Source organism: Colletes gigas, unplaced genomic scaffold (genome assembly GCF_013123115.1).
Source record: "Colletes gigas isolate AHSC1104 unplaced genomic scaffold, ASM1312311v1 Colletes_gigas_Sc00052, whole genome shotgun sequence".
NCBI classification, from domain to species: Eukaryota; Metazoa; Arthropoda; class Insecta; order Hymenoptera; family Colletidae; genus Colletes; species Colletes gigas.
In genome coordinates, this window is record NW_025106681.1 from 738,874 (window position 1) to 759,069 (window position 20,196).

Below are 20,196 nucleotides of genomic sequence, written 5' to 3' on the forward strand. Positions count from 1 at the left end.
TATTGTCTGCCTTATAGATGACCGCTAAAAACCTCGAAACCATGTGTGAATCCAAAAGTCAGGTCGGAAGATCTTAAAGTGAAATGCCAGTCAGCCTGATAAATACCAGAAACTCTTGGCGTCGCGTCTCAACGCCAGTGTGCGCACGTTCGCCTTATAAAACTCCTCGCGCCGGGGTCCGGGCACCTTAAGTCAAGTGTGGTCTGGAATGTAAAGAACCCCGGGCACAATAGTCTAAGATTACAAGCCTCGAGTGTAACGTTACGAAGTGTTTCGATAGGTGCAGACGTAGGCTGACTCAGGCCTGCTGCATTCGTATTTCTCTCTCTCTCTCTCTCCCCGCCTCTCTTTTTCTCTACCCCGACCTCGCTCTTTGTTTTTCTCTGCCCCATTACGGGGAGGCCGCATTTTTTTCTCGTATTCGTTCTAACCGTTAAAAACCAGACTCGATATGTCCCAACGCCAGGTTCTACGGAGAATCTACTCCTATGAACGATAACGAGCCATCATCCCGTCGTTTCGACGCTTTTCGAACGAACAACTTTAGATCTCGTTCGAACAGAACACTCCGATGTCTTGTGACTCTTCCTGTCGTTGCCAGCAGGCCATTATAAGGGTCATAGAACGAAGGATACATCATAAGATTAGTCGACGCGTTATGGGGTATAACTGATACTATCGATGTTTTTTATGGCTCAACAGGTTAAAGAGTGGTACAATTTTTTGAGATGAAAATATCAAGTTCTTTTTTCTTTTTTTACGTATTCTGAAAGTTTAAGAATTTAATATCTTAGTAATATATTGGGACAAAAGTCTCAAAATTGATTCAGTTGTACAGTGAAAACTCGATAAATGTCCTCAAGAGCTGTTCCCTAAATGATACATTTTTATCCCCACCACTAGGGGGATCCCCCTTGAGCCAGTGAGGCGAAGTGTAACCGGAGACGTAGCGGCTTTCTTTAAAAATCTTTATTGCCTTCGTCATCTTAGTTTAAATGTCCCTGTCAGTGTGACCACACTACTGTACAAGAAGAAAGTTTTTTATTTTTTACTTTTTTTTAATAAAAATTTTACTATCATGTGGGGAAGATTTTTCTAATTAAAATGAGACTAAACACGATATAAATCGGCCAATATTTGTTACCATAATATTGAATTAAATATTGTGTACTCGTATCTTCGCAAGGTCAGTGGATTGGTACATTTATCGAACAGTGGTAGCTAACGAAACCCCCTATTTCATAAGTGTTGCAGTTTTTGATCACTTACGAAACGGTGGAACTGTTCCGTTTGAAAATAGCTACCTCCCGTTCGATAAATGTAACCAGCACCTCGATGCGTCGTTCTTTGATATTTCCGAACATAGAAAAGGACAGCACAAGAAGGATAAATAAAGAGAGAAAGACTCGCAAGTACAATATTTAATTCAATATTATGCTACCAAATATTGACCGATTTATATCGTGTTTAGCCTCATTTTAATCACAGAAATCTCCCCAACATGATAGTGAAATTTTTATTAACAAAAAGTAAAAAATAAAAAACTTTCTTCTGTGCAGTAGTGTGGTCACACTGACGCGGATATTTAAACTGGGGCGATAAATCCGAGTTTCAGTCCCTCTTTCTTCTTTAGCTACTCACTCTTTCTACGTTCGAAGCGTCGGCAAACTACAATCAAATTCGAAAGACGATTCTCCTATTCCGTAAGTGTTGCTGACCGGACTCGGAGTAGCGACATTTATCGAGTTTTCACTGTACTTACAGGTTTCAAATAAATATTTGAACAACGATATTCCAATACAATGTAATATTCCAATTCGATGTAACGTTTATTGCGTTAATTAATATATTTGATATCCTGGTCAGCGGTTAAAAAGAATGTAAATGTTGAGAAAGACGCGATACTAAGTTACATGTATTTGGTACATGTCCTCGTCGATTCTTCAAATTTTTAATTATTTTTGTTTCTGAAACCTTGGGTCTAAGAATACACCATAAAAGGAACGATTTCGCTCGTGCCAGACATGGGGGTGACCCCCTTTAGGCGTGTTTACATATAACGCACGATCCAACGGATGGCTTTGTTCGAATCGTGTCGACGTTCGGTGAACAGTCAGTCTGTGTTTATCTAGACCAGTGGTCACCAACCTGTCGCGAGCGCTAATGAGTTTGGTCATTCGTTTCAATTTATATACCCAGTGTGCCTTGCACACTGTCAAATATAACCAAAAGCGTAGGATAATTCCTTCTCAAAAAATAGATCGAAACCTTAGACGACATTTTTTTGGTCGAATCTTGTACCTTTTTTTGACAAGTTTGACGCATGACATTCACTGTTCTGGGTTTCGGATGTTTGCTCGATTCTCTGAGACGTTTCTCCCAGATCAGAATCGCTGGAAATTCATCGAATCGGCAAGACCTGACGTTCGAGAAGCCTTACGCGTGTACCGCGAGAGTTAAACGGGGCTTCGTCCGAGTATTTCTGCTGTAGCAATAATACGCAAGACCCTGTGTCGTTTACATAAATCGGCTAATGCATTAACTTGGCCTGAGGCTGAAACTATTCGAATACTTCATAAATATTCGCATAACTATGAATTAACTTCGGATGTTTTAGTATTCGAGTACTACGAATAAATTTCGAATAATATTCCTATACAGGGTGTTTGGCCACCCCTAGAAAAAATTTTGATGGAACATTCTAGGGGCCAATATAAGACGAAAATCAAGAATACTAATTTGTTGATGGAGACGTCGTTAAAAAATTATTAACGTTTAAAGCTCCGCCCCTACTGAATTTTTTTTCTAGTAAGTGGGCAGGATTTCGGGGGCAGGTTTATTCACCAAAAATTATTGTAATTGAACCCTGCAACCGAAAATAATTTTTCCAGAACGATTTGAAATTTTTTTTCGCACTCTACAAAAAAGTTGTCTAGTACTGTTTTGTAGGTACTCATGGGCTATGCTTCAATAAAAAATTTCAATGAGATACCTTTACTATTGTGAGAGTAATGGCCGTTAGAAAATTGGACCAGTTTTAGGGGGGTTTTCTCACTTTACAGTGTCAAGGAACAACTTTTTCAATATTGTTAGAATTTCTACATATTCTCCAGTAAAATACGCGTTGTTTGCATTTTGAAAAATTAAAATCCTCCAATCCATTCAGGAGTTATGACATTTTAAAGATTTGCATGATATTTCAGGGGAGCATTTCTGGCCTCACATTAGACTCTCAGTAAAGAATTTTTTTCTCGAAAATGCACAGGTTTTCGGGAGTATGTCTATTCACCACAAATAATTGTAATTGACCTCTGTAACTGAATATAATTTTTTTAGAACGACTTGAAATTTTTTAATTTCGTCTAAACATTTCAGTACCTACTCGAATTTTTTTCTCGAAAATGCGTAGGATTTCAGGGGTATGTGTATTCATCAAAATTGATTGTAATTGAGCTCCGCAACCAAAGATAATTTTTTCAGAATGATTTGAAATTTTTTAATTTAATTTTTTAATAACTTTGTAATGACGCCTCAATCAACAAATTGGTATTCTTGATTTTTGTCTTATTTTTGCCTCTAGAATCTCCCATTAAAATTTTTCCCAGGGGTGGCCGAACATTCTGTATAGTCAAATATTCGTGTAGTATTCTACTAGTCACATGTTCGAATTCTGTTCTCTGAATATTACGAGGCATTGAAATATTCGAATATTCAAACGCAGAGAAATTGGATAAATAATCCCATCCCTAAATTCGGCGGTATTTTTTTCGTTGCCTGCAAGCCATATCAGTCGGTGGGCGTCCATTGCAACTCTACACTTTGGTCGCTGCTGCTTTCTGTCGCTGATAGCTGCGATTTAATTATCGTAAATTGTAACCTAATCGGATCGACCCACAACAGACGAGAATTCATTTTTATCGCTACAAAAATAATTGGCTAATCTCAGTGAGAACTACTCGCGGAAAAATACTGAATAGTCAAATTTCGTTAATATTTTCGTATCTCTACTAATTTTATTAATGTTCCTTTTGTTTAAATTATTACAACGTAAATTAACGAAAACTATTTCAGTTATGGCTATCGTATTATTTTTCACATATAGACATCGTTGCATCTATAAAGAAAAAAAATGGGGGTTGTCGTTCCTTTTTTATAATACATTTATTTTGTAATACAATCATAACCTTTACGTAAAAAAAATAGTACAAATGTTACAAAACAGGAAACAGTTTTCGAAGCTTCATTTGAAAAGTATTAGTATCGTAAATGTTTTGCAACGAGCTGCATTTCGCTGTGACTGATTCGTCGCATTCGACTCTGAAGACTAACGATTCACGTTGGTTCTCGATCGAATTCCTTGCAAATGCCTGCTTGATGTTAGATAGAACTTTTTTCACGTTTCATAATTCGATGTTCTATTTTCTGTTCGTTCCTTGAGATGTACGTTGTTGGTGTGCTACACATTTTGTTTGTTTGTTGTTGACCGTTTACTCGACGAGACGCGTGGGAAAACGTACTTGAGGTAGGTAACAGAAGGCCCAAGGTCGTATCGGTGTATCGTTTCTCATGGATCATGGCTTCTGAACGCTAAAAACGAACTCGTGGATGAGTATATACAAACAGGCCATGGAATAATTGATAAAGTTCCGTAAAGAAATCACGGAGCCACGATTCCAATAATGTCTCGAAAACCTGTCCAGAAATAGAATATGCTTTACACGAGTTTTCACGCGAATGTCTTCACTTTCATCGACGTACGCGACACCATCCATATTGAACTGGAATTCGTTCCTAGTACGACAAAAATAATCGACTAATTTCAGTGACAACTGGGCCTGAGAAAAGTTCTATTCCTTGTTCAAACTATCACGGTGATAAATTAATGAATTTAAATATTTTAATTATGTAGTGCGGTACAACTATGTGCTGATATTAACCTAACCTCGAAAATAATTGTAAAAAATGTAATAAAAGATATGTAATAGAAAATACTAAATAGTGAAATAAAATAAACTACATATCGATACTATTGGTTATATTCGAATAATATTTTGCCCAGTTCTGTCACCGAATTGAATATTTCTGTCGTGCTATGAGCGAACTGTATCCAACTATGGCAACGAGACTTCGAACGACGCGCACGTTCATTACTGTGTTTATCCGCCATGATTATCCCGTGAAATTACGTAAATCTGCACGATATAGCGAACAAGGTAAGACAATTAAATGTACCCTGGCTCGATTATAATCGAGCTAAACGCCGCGTCGCTACGAAGATGGCGTTAGGAACTGTTATATCACAGCAAGAGGGAGTCTGAATGACCAGACAATACCATTTGTAAAAATGCATACACTGTTCATCAAAACTTTGAGGCACCCTTCGGTTATCGATATTTAACCCTTTTGGTGTCGAGCGAAAAACGGGTGCCTATGCAAAGAATACCGAGCCAATTTGACGAGTTTGCTATGGTTAGAGAAAAAGCTCATAAAAACCAAACTAAAAATGATATTTACAAAATTCAAAAAGCAGCATAAGGAGAGAATAAAGTAATGGCAATTGCATTTCAATATTTATGGCAAATCGTATAAATAACATAATTATGAAATATGATAAAAAACATAGAAACAAGTTTCCCTTCTACAAACAACATTTACACATAACAATAATCATTGATTGATCACAGTTTTATGTAGGTCACGTAGTATAAAGTATAAGTATTTGATTTTCAATGATTTTTTAATAAATAATCAATTCAAAATATGATATAATTACAAAGATATATGAAAAAATAACAAGCAATGCATATTAGGGACTGTTTCAGAGTTTATTACTCTGTAAACAATTTTAAGATATAAATTTAGATTTTGTTTGCAAATATATGTTCCTCGATGTCCACAAATTCAGGTAAACCAAAAATCATTACAATACCTTACTTAGTTCCAAAGTTATACTATACAGGGTGTTCGGCTACCCCTGGGAAAAATTTTAATGGGGGATTCTAGAGGCCAAAATAAGACGAAAATCAAGAATACCAATTTGTTGATGGAGGCTTCGTTAAGAAGTTATTAACGTTTAAAGTTCCGCCCGTACTGAATTTTTTTCTCGAAACTGAACGGGATTTCGGGGGTATGTGTAATGACCAAAAATGATTGTAACTGACCCCTGTAACTAAATATAATGTTTTTAGTATGATTTTAAATATTTTAATTTCGTCTAAAAATTTCAGTACCTACTCGAATTTTTTGCTCGAAAGTGGGTAGGATTTCAGAGGTATGTGTATTCACTGAAAATGATTGTAATTGACCCCCGCAATCGAAAATAATTTTTCCAGAACGATTTGAAATTTTTTAATTTAATTGTTAATAACTTTTTAACGAGGCCTCAGTCAAAAAACTGATATTCTTTGTTTTCGTCTTATTTTGGCCTCTAGAAGTTCCTATTAAAATTTTTCCCAAAGTTGGCCGAACACCCTGTATAATATGAGAACTTCAGAATATACATTTTTGCGGCAAAATAGCGTTGAGTTGCTGGTTCGCCCGAGCGAAAAAGGCACTGGTGCAAAAGGTTAAACCTAAAAATAATTTTTTAAATGCTTTTGCTATGAAATTAAACCCTTTGTAATGTTTTATAAATTTTTTTTAAGACAGAGCTTTCTCCCAATGCGAAGAATAAGACACCATCGCATATGCAACGATATATCGTCGTTGACACTTTTCGCAAGTGTAGTGAACGACGATATATCGTACGGGAAAGGGTTAAAGATCGAAGGGTAAACGAATTTTTTGTACGGCAATGTTATAACGTAGTAATTTGTCCTTTCAGTGCAAGATCGGTAATCGAATTTCAAGAAGTTAGTCCGTTTCAGGAAATTGTTGGATCTAGGTCTAGGTCTCGACGGAAGAGTAAATCGATAATTTGATCGTAGGAGCAACTGCGGAAGCGGAAGGATGAAGAGGAGAGGCAAGAGATACTTAATCGATCGCTCCGCGGCTCCACGAAGCTCCAGGCGCTGGAAAGTCACGCGACGAGTCTCGCGGGCCAAGAAAATCCAGCTTACTCCCAAGACGAGGTGACCACCGTCGGTCGGTCGACTCATGTCGCCGTGAACGCGACGCAGGAAGTAGAGGAGCCTCCCAGGCCACTCAGTAAGTTCTCCTTGTCCTCCGCGATACGCTTATTAGAACCCCACTCGACTCCATGGCGCGACGACCGCACTCGAGACTCTGTTTATGTTTCGATAATTCGTTTGTCTGCCCCCTTTTTCGTCTCATATTCTCTCCTCAGCTGCATTTATACCGCTCAATCGCTATCACCGATCGAATCTCGGGATCCTCAAACTTTATTCCACCTAATTCCAACGCAAGAAGTTAATATGATCAAAGAAATGAAATCATGCATTGTTAAAAAATAACGACTATAGTAGAAACGAAAATCTTGGTGTTCAGTCACCTATTAATTTATTACACACTTATTAACGAACTCGTCTGCATCGTACAACAATCGTCGCCGAATAGTGTTCTGCGCATCTACTCTGCGCACCACGCGACACTTTGTTGGAGTGGGGAGAGGTCGCTGCTTCGTGCATTTACGATAATATGGATCATTTTATTGGCGTTTAGAATAAATAAGTAAAACCAGAGATGGAGGAAATTTTATTCGAATAATAAATAACAAATAAGACCAACGTACGACAATTTATTCGCGTTACATTTTTTTTTATTTCATTTATTATAGTTACGAGTTAAACTACCCCTCCTCCCACGAAAGGTCTATGTTGGCTTGTGGGTGAAATGTTTCAAGAATCTGCCTGATCTAGCCGTGTTGCATGTTTCAGCATACGGAGAGGTCGTTGCAACGTTGGAAAGGCTACAGCTTCAGCTACGCAATATTTCCGGTGCCCTGGGGATCTCTGGTCCTGGCGTGGAAGCGGAACTCGAGGCAGTGCGGACACTTTTGGTGCAAAGTAGATTTGCGTCAGCCCTGGCCACCCACCATGCATTAAAGAACAGGTTGAGATCCAGCAAGGTGCTAAAACACCACGCTGAAGATGCCTCTACTTTGGCCCGAGATGTACGTAACGAACGAAAGAGTATGTCTCTCAGGTTGTCACAGACACGGGCGTAAGATGCGAGAACTTGAGAAAGAATGCGGTGCGTCGAACAGAAGAACGTCTAAGTAAAGATTCAACGATCGATGTTTCAGTGCGTGGACATCTTGGAAAAATGGCAATCCTCGTCGACGGCAACAGGTGTCGGCGGAGCGGAAACTATGGCCGCTGTGGAGGAACTGACAAGGATTCTGACTGGCTACGACATGGAGGCTCTTCTTCTCTCTCACGACTCGATCGTTTCGTACGTCGAGGGACTCCAGAGGAAACAGAGCCCCTCGTCCTCGTCGCCGAGCGGACCTCCCAGCCCGACAGCCAGCTGGAGAGGCACTCGAGCCGTTGACAACATCAAAATCATCAGAATCGAGAAGACAAACGAACCTCTAGGTGCTACTGTTAGAAACGAGGGCGACGCCGTCATTATAGGTACACCTTCGACGAATAGAACGAACCCACTAAATCGTAATAATTATAAAGACCAGTTTTCTTTTGTCATTCCGCAACAAATACTTTACAACTTTATAAAGAAACAAGTCTGTTATATGTAAGTTCGGTTATTATCTCAGGTCGAGTCGTGCGCGGCGGCGCAGCGGATAAGTCTGGGCTTCTCCACGAAGGTGACGAAGTCCTCGAAGTGAACGGTGTGGAAATGCGCGGGAAAAGCGTAAACGAGGTCTGCGATATTCTGGCTGGCATGCAGGGTAGTCTAACCTTCCTCGTGCTTCCAGCTCCCACGAGTCACAGGAACAACTTGTCGAATAGAAGAGAAGATACTAATCAGGTACAGAAGTTAGATACAGAAGTGTTTTTGAAGAAGAATCATATTCACACGGTGTTGCTTTCGACATTTTTGTATTGCAAATAGAAAAATGGTTTTCAACAAAGTTATTTTCGGCAGATACAACACATACGAGCGCACTTCGACTATGATCCCGAGGAAGATCCATATATTCCTTGTCGGGAACTGGGAGTCGGGTTCCAGAAGGGCGACCTGTTGCATGTTATCTCTCAGGAGGACCCGAATTGGTGGCAGGCGTATCGGGAGGGCGAAGAGGATCAAACTCTGGCTGGCCTGATACCTAGCAAAGCCTTTCAGCATCAGTAAGTGTATAAATCATTGAACTGCACTTGAGCAGCTGTGATCTCTAATCGGCATTGGTCTCCGACATTGACCTTTCTACGACGCTTTGCTTAGACGGGAGTCGATGAAACAGACCATCGCCGGCGACAAGTCGACTGTACGCGGTTCAAAGAAGTCCAGCACGCTGTTGTGCGCTAGAAAGAATCCGAAAAAGAAGAAACGGAACAAGTTCGGGGCGAATTACAACGACGACGGCTATCCTCACTACGCGACAACTGCCATCGATGGTAGATATCATTCGGCTGAACGCAATAAACTGTCGTTTGCCAATCTAATATTTCTCTGTTATAGATTACGACAGTGAGGAGGTGCTGACGTACGAGGAAGTCGCTTTGTACTACCCGAGGGCGGATCACAAGAGACCGATCGTTCTGATCGGACCGCCAAATATTGGACGACACGAGCTGAGACAGAGACTAATGCAAGATAGCGAGCGTTTTGCGGCGGCCATTCCTCGTAAGCTGTGTTACTCTTTTGATCTTTAACACTAGATTTATGGAACATTGATTGCACATATTTTAAAATCCTAACGATCTTATTGGAAAATCCTCTATAGTATTGTTGGATTATCTATGAAAAAGGTAGTTAACCGTTTTAAACTTTTGTTCGCTGCTGTATGTAAACGAATTTGTGAGTCCGCGAGAAAGAAACTATAGAACGTGTTTGTTCGCAGACACGAGTCGTACCAGAAAAGACTCCGAAGTCGACGGGCAGGACTACCACTTCATCTCCCGTTCTCAGTTCGAGTCGGATATTCTCTGTAGAAAGTTCGTCGAGCACGGCGAGTACGAGAAGGCTTACTACGGAACGTCTGTAGAAGCCATACGGACCGTCGTGAACTCGGGGAAGATTTGTGTTCTGAACCTGCACCCGCAAAGCTTGAAGATCCTCCGAAACTCGGACTTGAAACCGTACGTGGTATTCGTCGCGCCGCCGAGCTTAGAGAAGTTGCGGCAAAAGAGGATCAAAAACAACGAGAGCTTCAAGGAGGAGGAGTTAAAGGACATAATAGAGAAGGCGAGAGAGATGGAGGACAAGTACGGGCACCTGTTCGACATGATTATCATAAACACCGATACGGATCGCGCGTATAATCAGCTGCTGACAGAAATCAACTCGCTCGAAAGGGAACCGCAATGGGTGCCAGCGTCCTGGCTAATACAGTAAATCGTAACGAGAAGCAGCCATAATAAGTCTGACCCGACGACTACAAGGATTGGTTCTATCTGTGGTGCCTGTTATTACGTTTCGTACACGCGCGCATCGAAACTCCTTGCCAGGCTGTCGTATTCCATGTGCCAGACTGGCTTGGTGTGCAGTCTTCCGTGTTGCAATCGTCGGTGCCATCGGAGGTCCTACGAGGATCGTCGGGACACGGCAACCGTTGAAGCGTTCGCGAAACTCACCCCGTACTCCTGTGTTCCTCGGGAAACCGACCAGGATCGTCGTCGACCAGCAAAAGGTCGAATCCTGAGTTCCTCGCGTCCTTTCCTGCTCAGGACTTAATATCCGCGTTCATTTGTACAACGAGCAAGCCGCGAGGAAAGGTCGGTACCATTTTCCGTCTAAGACGCTAAAGTTTACCCAAAGATGCGTGAACCTCGAAAAGGATTCTCGTCCGCCTTCTTTCAGAACTCACCAGGCCTTTCTCCAAGATCAAAGCGCGTGTTCGTGTGACGTTTTAGAGTCACGAATGTGGGACATTTTTTTTTTGTTTTTGCTGCTGTCTCTTACGCAGTTCTTTACACGAATTCGGGAATGCAAATGGCCGAACAAGATTCCTTAATCAATTTGAATTTTTTGCTCCAAGTCGCGACACTGATCGAAAAAATTCGGTCTAAAAATTTGATTTGTAATTCTCGTGTATTTGAGATACGAATCGGGGACCTCTATTTACTATCACGTGAACACGCAACTTTAAGCCGAGCCGCGAAAGATACTGCACCGCGGTAATCTCAGTCAGCAGGAGCATTTTCACACACACCCGCGCGCGTATACACTCACCGAACTTGCTGCTCTTGTATTTTAACCCTAGAAAGACCAACAGCGTGGAGGGGAGAGGGATTCGTTGATCCCACCAATCAGAATATCTTCAAACTATGCTATTCTCTCGTATAAATTTCACAATATTATTGTTGACACAAGTATTTAGTGATCGCTCGATAAGCAATGTTATTTAACGTTTCTAGCCAGCAATCTGGTCGATTTCAGAATAAAAAATACAATGTCTTTTTACAAAATATGTACATACATAACCTTTAAATATCTGAAACGCCTTCACAAAAACACATGCCACCTAATTACCACTTTAAAACCATACAACTTTTATACGTCACAACTTTTCATGCAACGCATAATTTACAAGCTCTTCAAGGGGGGCATGTCGAATGCCTCGCAAATTATTAACGAAACAAAATCTACACAAAAAAAATTAATATGTTCTTTTTTCTTCATATTAATTATATTATTTTTGGTCGGATTATCAGTAAAGAATAAAATTCCCCGTGCCGTTGGTGTTAACCCGTTGGTAATAAACCCACTATTGCTCGTAAAATATTTGTTGTCAATAAATAACGATGGATAATTCAGGTGGAATTGAGAAGTCCATCCCCTCTCCCCTCGCGACCTTGATCTTCTACGATCCAGTCTTTCTAGGGTTGATTCAGAACATTTCACCCGGACTTGGCTAAATTGTTAACGAGATTTTAACGTGATCGCGTTTCCCTCGTATTTACGTGATTCGTGCGAAAACGGAACACCATTAACCTTTCATCGTTCGCCGTAGGGACTCGTATTTGTTTAGTGAAGAGAATCCGTACCTTCAACTTCCCCGTAGACGTCCGTTAACGCGATAGACTTAGGCTCACGCGCGAATCAGCGCAAACGAACTTCTCGAAGAACTTAAACCTCCGCATTCTCAATCTCTTTCTGCCAACAAGACGATTTCCTTCTTGTCGTTGGGTTTCCGATTCTTTACTAGCAATAATCCCACAAGGGTGTTTCTCAAGGCAGACGGAAAACCAGTGTCGTATGGCCCTGTTTCCGTTTGTTTTACACTTATATTATTTTACAGCGTTCTCAATGACAGTATCGTTATCGGCAGTTTTACGAATATTAAGTGTCTTCCGTTAGTTTAAAGTTTAAAATATGAATCATTAGTGACCACCGTAGCAGCCAACAACGTGTTAGTTTCAATGTCTTTACTAGAATTTGTACGACGCTTGATTTTATTCGTCGTCAGTTATTCGAATAAACTTTTGCTCGGGACCCGCTAGATTTTTATACGCTAAATACGCACGAGCGACACGCCGCCATTGCGATCCTATGTTTTTCCTTGTTTTGCAACTAAAAACAACGAAGACGGACGAAACCGACGTTCTCGTGTCTTTTCTTCGTTGTTCTCGATTGCGAGACAAGGAAAAACAGAGTCGCAATGGCGACGCGCATTCGCGAAAGAAGCCGGTACGTCCGGCAGCACAGGTTAGGTTAGGTTCTTGGAGCAAGTAGTTTCCTGATCGCAGAAAATTGTAGAAACACGCGAAAATCGAGCGAGTGGAGAAGGTGGATCGAGTCGATACGGTTCGATGACGAAGCTCGCGTCGAGAAGTAGCTTAATTTCGGTGTCGTGAATTCAGCTAGAAGAACGAAACGCGAGAAAAAGATATTTTAGCCGAGCGTTTGAACGAGGTTTACTTACGCGTGACTGTTGTGCCAAGTATTGAGAAAGTGACACGGTGAAACTGAGATGTGCCAAATTAGCGTCTGGAAATTGTCTGTCCAGAGCGGAGTCGAATTCCTTTTCTTCATCGTGAGGGAAAGGCTCGCGAAACTATAGAGAACAATGTACGAGAAACACGCTCAACGGCACCTTCGCATCCGTCGTTATATTGATTCTGTAAATATTTGTGCACTTGTATAGAAAAAGAAAAAGAGAAAACGAATAAGATGTTTTATCGTTATTATTATTATTATTATTATTATTATTAATTATTAATTATTATTATTATCAGTAGTATTATTATTATAATTATTATTATTCTGATAATTCTCTTTGCTATTGTCATCGTATCACCAGTACTCTATTTCTCGAACGATTTGATGCGAAAGAAGGTCAGTATGATTGTATTTTTAAGCGGTCAATCAAAATGTTTCTCGACGACGGCGTTTAATCGTTTTTACGGGTGGATCCGCGTGTGAAGTGCTTGGTTGTGTATCGCATCGTTAAATGCGTTACGTACAGATCACGAATTTCTGTGTCTTTCGGATGTTGTTTATCGTGCTAACTTCTTTTTATCCCCGGACTGTGTATGTTGTATATTTTCGAGCTCGTGTTGTCGGCCACGCAACTCCCTTACATTTTGCCGTGAAGCGACAAGCGGTTTTACCTTTCGCGAAGTTTTCTCGACGATGAAAGTGCGTGGTGGTTGCTGTTTCTCTGGATGCCTGAGAGAGATATTTATACTTGCTGTTACTCCGCGACGACGAGAACCAATAAACTATTCCGTAGGTAAACTACCCTGGCGCAAATACTGTGCGTAGCGTGCGATCACGACCGATGCCTGTTCAAGCTGTGTGTACATTAACTACCGCTGTTAACGAATACGATTTCTTTTATTCGACGATCAAATCGATTTTATGTGTAAAATAAACGTACAACTTGAAAGAGGAAATATAATATGTATAGGGGTACGCATACGTTTTGTATATACGTACGGTATATACGCGAGCGCGTGTATTATTCGCGAGAGTCGAAAGAGACAAGCCCGGAATATCAAGATTCGATATGTATTTTGTTAAATTCTCTTGTTGTTGACGCCCTCGGGAAAATTGTACGATAATTTTTTGCGTCGTTCGTTTTTTCTTCCAGCTCTTCTTTTTCTCGCGTTCTTCCAACATTCCGCAATTCCTCTCTCGCGGAAAATAGAGATGGGACCCGACAGGGACGGATCCAAGGTAGGTTTTAAAATATACTTTTACATGTTTCGCCATCCTCCATTCCAACCAAGGTTTCTGGATCCGCCCCTGGGGACTGAGACGCACTTCAATATTATCGATAATCTTTCGTCTTTCGTTGTACCATTCAAAACAATGTCTTCGATTGATTTATCACGTATCGAGGCACGCGACTATCGTATCGATACTTATTCGTTGAATCAGGTATCATACGCTGCAATTAATCTGAACGTTAAACATGCGTAGTGAATTTTTTAGGTTAGTCCAGTCATCAAATCCAATCTGTTGACAAAAGACTCCGCACAGATATTATGGAAAATGACACCCGGTTAAATCAGCTGAACTTTTGATATAATGTAGTTCATGATGTCTTGATGAAAAGTTCCAATGGGCCCAAGATTGTAAATTGAACAGTTTCCGAGATACGGGGGATCAACAGTCAATAATAGTGCGCTTTATTCTAGACTACCACGTTTCAGCTTATTTGAGTGCAAGAAGCACTGTTGTGACCCTGTGAGCCCTTAAATATTACCTCTTGACTCCCTGACCCTCTGACTCCCTTTCAGGAGTCCAAATAAAAAAACGCCAAAAGGGTGAAAAATGATTCTTCTTTTCATTGTACAAACATGAAGCACCGTCGACATTAGCATTACCCAGTGTGCACCACGAAGAGGTTGCTTGATCGGATTTTCCACACCATGTGGCCCTGAAAAAGCCCGTTTTTATAGTTCTCTCTATTTGTCCAAAACAATCTCAACATTCATATTGTCTTGATTACCTCTATTAGCGCAGATTAATACTTCCTTGGTAGATAACAGCCTTAGAAGACTAAAAGTTTATTCACGATTTCGGAATCGTACCAAACATCAAGTTCTTATTTCTCACATTCCCGAAAATGAACTGGAACTAGACGAGGAAGTAATAAATGGTTACTATTGCATTTGTCAATCCGGTGCCAAAACATTGGGTACATGCGCACATATTGCAAGTGTTTTAAGGTTTTTAGGATTTGCTCGTCATCGAAGGCATGTCAAATATTCGGATGACAATCTTCTAAATGCGACCAGAGATGCCGCTAATAAAGACCATCAAGACAATATGAATGTTGAGATTCTTATGGTCGAATAGAGAGAACTATAAGAACGGCCCTTTTCAGGCTCACATAGGGTGCAAAATCCGATCGAGCATCCTCCTCGTGGTGCACACTGGGCAATGCTAATGTCGACGGTGCTTCATGTTTGTACAATGAAAAAGAGAACCAGTTTTACCGTTTTGGCGTTTTTTTATTTTGACTCCTGAATGAGAATCAAAGGGGCAGGGGGTTAAGGGGTAATATTTAAGGGCCAACAGTACAACTACTGAGTTTTAAGGGGTCAAATGAATGGACAGTGTACAACAGCGCTTGTTAGACTCGAATATGCTCAAACGTGGTAGTCTAGAATAAGGCGCACTATTATTGACTATTATTGACAAGCTTGGGCCCATTGGAACTTTGCATCAAGACATCATGAACTATATCATACAGGGTGTTTGGCAACCCCTGGGAAAAATTTTAATGGGGGATTCTAGAAACCAAAGTAAGATGAAAATCAAGAATACCAATTTGTTGATGGAGGTTTCGTTAAAAAGTTATTAACAATTAAATTAAAAAATTTCAAATCGTTCTGGAAAAATTATTTTCTGTTGCGGGGGTCAATTACAATCATTTTTGGTCATTACACATATCCCCGAAATCCTACGCACTTTCGAGAAAGAAATTCCTTACCGAAAATCTAATTAGGTGCCTTTTCGACGGAAAAAAAAAATTTTAAATTGTTCTGGAAAAATTATTTTCGGTTGCGGGGGTCAATTACAATCATTTTTGGTGAATAGACATACCATCGAAAACCTGCGCATTTTCGAGAAAAAAATTCAGTAGCGGCGGAAATTTAAACGTTAATAACTTTTTAACAAAGCCTCCGTCAACAAATTGGTATCCTTGATTTTCGTCCTATTTTGGCCTCTAGAATCTCCCATTAAAATTTTTCCCAAGGGTCGCCGAACACCCTGAATAAAACGTTCAGCTAATTTAACCGGGGGCCATTTTCGATAAGATCTGTGCTGGGTCCTTTGTCATTATCAATGGTTCTGAATCTTTCAAGGTAACAAACATACGGCATTAATAATTTGATATAGTGCAAAATGATTGAAAATATTAAAAAATTATTCGATTAATCTAGAAAAGAGTGGACTATCCATTTTATCATCCGGTTTAGGATTCAGTAATGTTATTGTAATAGTATCGATACGAAATATCACCATATAACTAATACCAATAACGACTTGTTTCGATACATGTTTGATATTTCAAAGCAATGCTCGGGGTTTTGATACGTATCGGTACTAACGAGTGTATTGTTGGTTTGGTCCCATCGCTATCGGAAAGCACAGATTTCCTCGTTCGACTGTTCGATTCTTACAAGCGTTCAATCGACCACTATACGGCGTACGGTGAACGCCCATATGCGTTCAGCGACTGATTTAACAAATACGACTACGGGATTTCCGCACACGGCGTACGCCGATCCTTCGAATCTCGAAACTACTACGGAAAAGGTTATTAAGAGCGATACCGTAGAGTCGTAAGGTCGTTTAAAAGTTGGTGGCGTGTTAGGTTAATTGAAACTCGCGTAAATCGTTTTCCTCGAAGCGTCGGGACCGTCAGCGACAGAACGCCCGGAAACTGTCGACGACGACCATTTTTTTCCACTTCCATTCGAGAATGAGACGACATTTTTTTATCGGTTTATTTTGTACAAGGTGGATCGCGTGAAGTGTTCGAAGCTGTTTTCTCGGGAACTATTAAAGAGACAACGATAAAATTGTTTGTCGATATACAGTGCTTTTTCCGGAGATGTCATAATTTCTGTCTCTTAGATTGTCGCAGAGTTACTCCTACGACAGTTAACTGTACCTAACTCTCATCCCCGACGTATACGTCGTAGTCGGGCGAGTCGGAAATAACGTCGAACACATTTCACTTAACTGCTCCTTAGGTTGTCGCAGCTTAGCCCTTAGCATGTGGCAATCCGAGAGGTATTACCATACATGAAGACGAGCGAACCAAAGATATAATAGCGATCAAATTTCATCAGCTGTTCAGGTTATCGCAAACCGACCTCGATATTGTGATAACCTGACAGGCATTAGTGTACAAAGAATTGGACGATCTGGAGGGATAACACCGATCGAACTTTACCTATTCGATTCTCAAGTTGTCGCAACTTTGTTCTAAAAGTGTTTGTTGTTACTGTATACAAAATTGAACCTAAATTTCACCTACTTGTCTCTTAGGTTATCGAAAGCCTAGAATCGAGCGGTGACAATCTGAGAGGCAACGTAGGGTACATTTTATGTGGTGTATGGGGTGCCAACCCACGAATCACGTGACATCCCATTTTTTAAATAGAGAAATTTGTCAAATTGTTTAATCGAGCGATACAATTTCATAATTGATTCAGTTAAATCAATCGATACGACACAATGAAAGATAATTAATTATATTTTATTGGTCGACTAAATGGGGACAGTTATACCATCAAGGAGTTTTCGTGCTCGATTAAATAGTTTGAAGCAATTACTATGCTACTCGGTTTACGATCAATTATTGATTAGCAATTTTTAACCTTAAAATGGATACAAATTTTTTTGCAGGTTTAGACGGTACTTCGCGAAAACAGATAATATTCATTCATAACGATCCTCCGTATTGTAAATACAGAATGAATTTTACGCTGTTTCTGATAGTTCCCGAGAAGATAACCCGTAACTATTTTCACTCGAATTACTCTGTACGAGAGTACGAAAATATGTGTTCGCGAACGAGAACAAAACGACGCGCGTTATAATTAGCAATAACGTAAAGGCAATGTATTGTACAGAGAAAGGAAGATCAGTCCTGGAAGGAGACGCGAGACGTTTTATTGTTAATCAACCTTCGAAAATTATTGAATAATATCCGCGTTAACCTTCCACGCGGTACCCACACTCGTCGTTGCCCACGACTGATCTTTCTTTCTAACCACAATACAGTGTACGACGACGCGAAGAAGCATTCTAAAAATAAAAAAAAAATCAAGTATTCTTCCGAGACACGTTAACTACTCATACAACGCATACATACGATTTACGCATTGTACCATTAAAATAGGTCGCAAGCGGAAGAAGTAGAACGGATGCTCGAAGAAAAAGATAGCTAACAACCTCGCGATAAAGATGTCACCTTGATCGCGCGAGGAAAACAACACGCGTCCTATGCGTAAAGGCGGGCGCGTGTTTCGCGAAGCAGCTATTCCGCGCGATACAAAGAAGGAAGATCCGGAAGATGCATTTCGTTTGGAGTGGAGGTCTTGGGATTGAATTCGATCGTTATTAGGTTGTTGTTTATCAAGCGGTGTTGTGTAAATAGAAGAAAAAAAAAACGAAGTTTAGGCGTCGTATAGATGAATATATATACAGGATCATGTATACATATGTATATGAACACGAAAATTCAATCCCATGACCGAGATATATCCCTAGCTCGCACGAGTGTCGCCGTTTCACTCCCTCCAGTTTCCTCCATATTCTGTTATATATATATATATACATATATATATATTACGTTAAATAAAAGTTACTGTAATATTTTTAAGGTCGCTTGTCAACTTCACACAGCCCGATCGATATTCGTCGACGATCCCGTCGATGTAGTCGGTCGCCTCTCCATGTTGCCTCTTGTCGACAATATACGAGAAGAATGATCGATGGTTTGAACTTGTTACGTGTTTTCTTTGATCAACCGCGAACTGTTCTTTTCATTTGATTATTTTTCAGGCGATTGAGGGACGTTCGAAACTCGATAGAAGTTCAACAGAACGAGGTAAGCGAGAAGAGGTTATGTCATTTCAGTTATCGATCTTTGATTCTGATTTAACGATTCGGAACAGACGCGAAGGGAATAAAGGTTAGGAAACCGAGTTGGGCATTGTTACAATAAACATTTGAGCAAAGACTTTTGCAAAGAAAGTGAACGGTAGTCGTCGATAGTGAATATTGTATTCAAGTGAAAACTTAATCCAGTGAATTTGATTTAAGATCGTGAATAAAGTGACGCAGAGCCGGGCGTTATTTGAATACATTTTTCTGACGTTTTCCAATAAACTAGATATTCATGAATAATGCATAATGTTTTATTTAAGTAAAACCTATGCGAATAAATTTCCTTTGAGGTTATGAAGAAAGTCAAACTTATTCATGGAGAAGAAGCAAGTTTTTGTTTGGTTAGAACAAGAAATATCGGTTCTTTGTTTCACAATTTTGTACAAATTCATTATTGTAGAAGGTGTTTTTGTAACCTTCGATTAAAATAAAAAAGGTTTAACATAAATATGACACATAAAGTTTGTGAAAAACATTAGATAAATTAATATTACATAGAACAGACTGCTCAAGTATCACATAACGGACATTACATAAATATACGTGACACAGTTACCATATACAAACACACAAGTCTAAAGCCGGATTAAGATTTTTAAACAAATTAATTCGCGGTAATTTATTACGAAAAACACTACTTTATTCGCAACATTGATGATATTTCTAGCTGTTCTTAGGAAATGATTCGTACGAGTATCATATTACCGAATTAACGTATTATTATCTTATGGAATAAGAGTCCATTGAGGTCACCTGTTGAGGATTAGCGTTCAGCAGAATTATGTTTAATTAAATTCACAGTGTTACAGTTTAACGTTCAAAGTCATCTTTCTCGGAAACTACGCCATCGGTTGTACAAATTCTACATTTTTCACAGTTTACAACATTAACAATCACTGCCTTGACTGCTGTATCATAACTTATTCGACACCATATATTGACAATGAACGTTGTAGTCCTATTTAAAAAAATCGTAGCTCTCTCTCTCTCTCTCCCTCTCTCTCTCTATTGCGATACAACATTTCTAAATTAAAT

General features: G+C 39.9%; 1 protein-coding gene across 2 annotated transcripts in view; it reads left to right on the top strand.

Moving 5' to 3' along the window:
* The window catches only part of LOC122403433 (protein PALS1), a 111,584-nt gene extending 99,507 nt beyond the window's left edge, over window positions 1–12,077 (top strand). For both annotated transcript variants that reach the window (XM_043406955.1, XM_043406956.1), the window contains exons 11-18: window positions 6,927–7,146; window positions 7,836–8,071; window positions 8,204–8,534; window positions 8,675–8,889; window positions 9,007–9,209; window positions 9,304–9,476; window positions 9,541–9,705; window positions 9,923–12,077. In XM_043406955.1, coding sequence (XP_043262890.1) covers window positions 6,927–7,146; window positions 7,836–8,071; window positions 8,204–8,534; window positions 8,675–8,889; window positions 9,007–9,209; window positions 9,304–9,476; window positions 9,541–9,705; window positions 9,923–10,416 — 2,037 coding nt within the window. In that variant the 3' untranslated portion in view covers window positions 10,417–12,077. The remainder of the gene's footprint in view (window positions 1–6,926; window positions 7,147–7,835; window positions 8,072–8,203; window positions 8,535–8,674; window positions 8,890–9,006; window positions 9,210–9,303; window positions 9,477–9,540; window positions 9,706–9,922) is intronic.
* The last annotated feature ends 8,119 nt before the right edge of the window (window positions 12,078–20,196 follow it).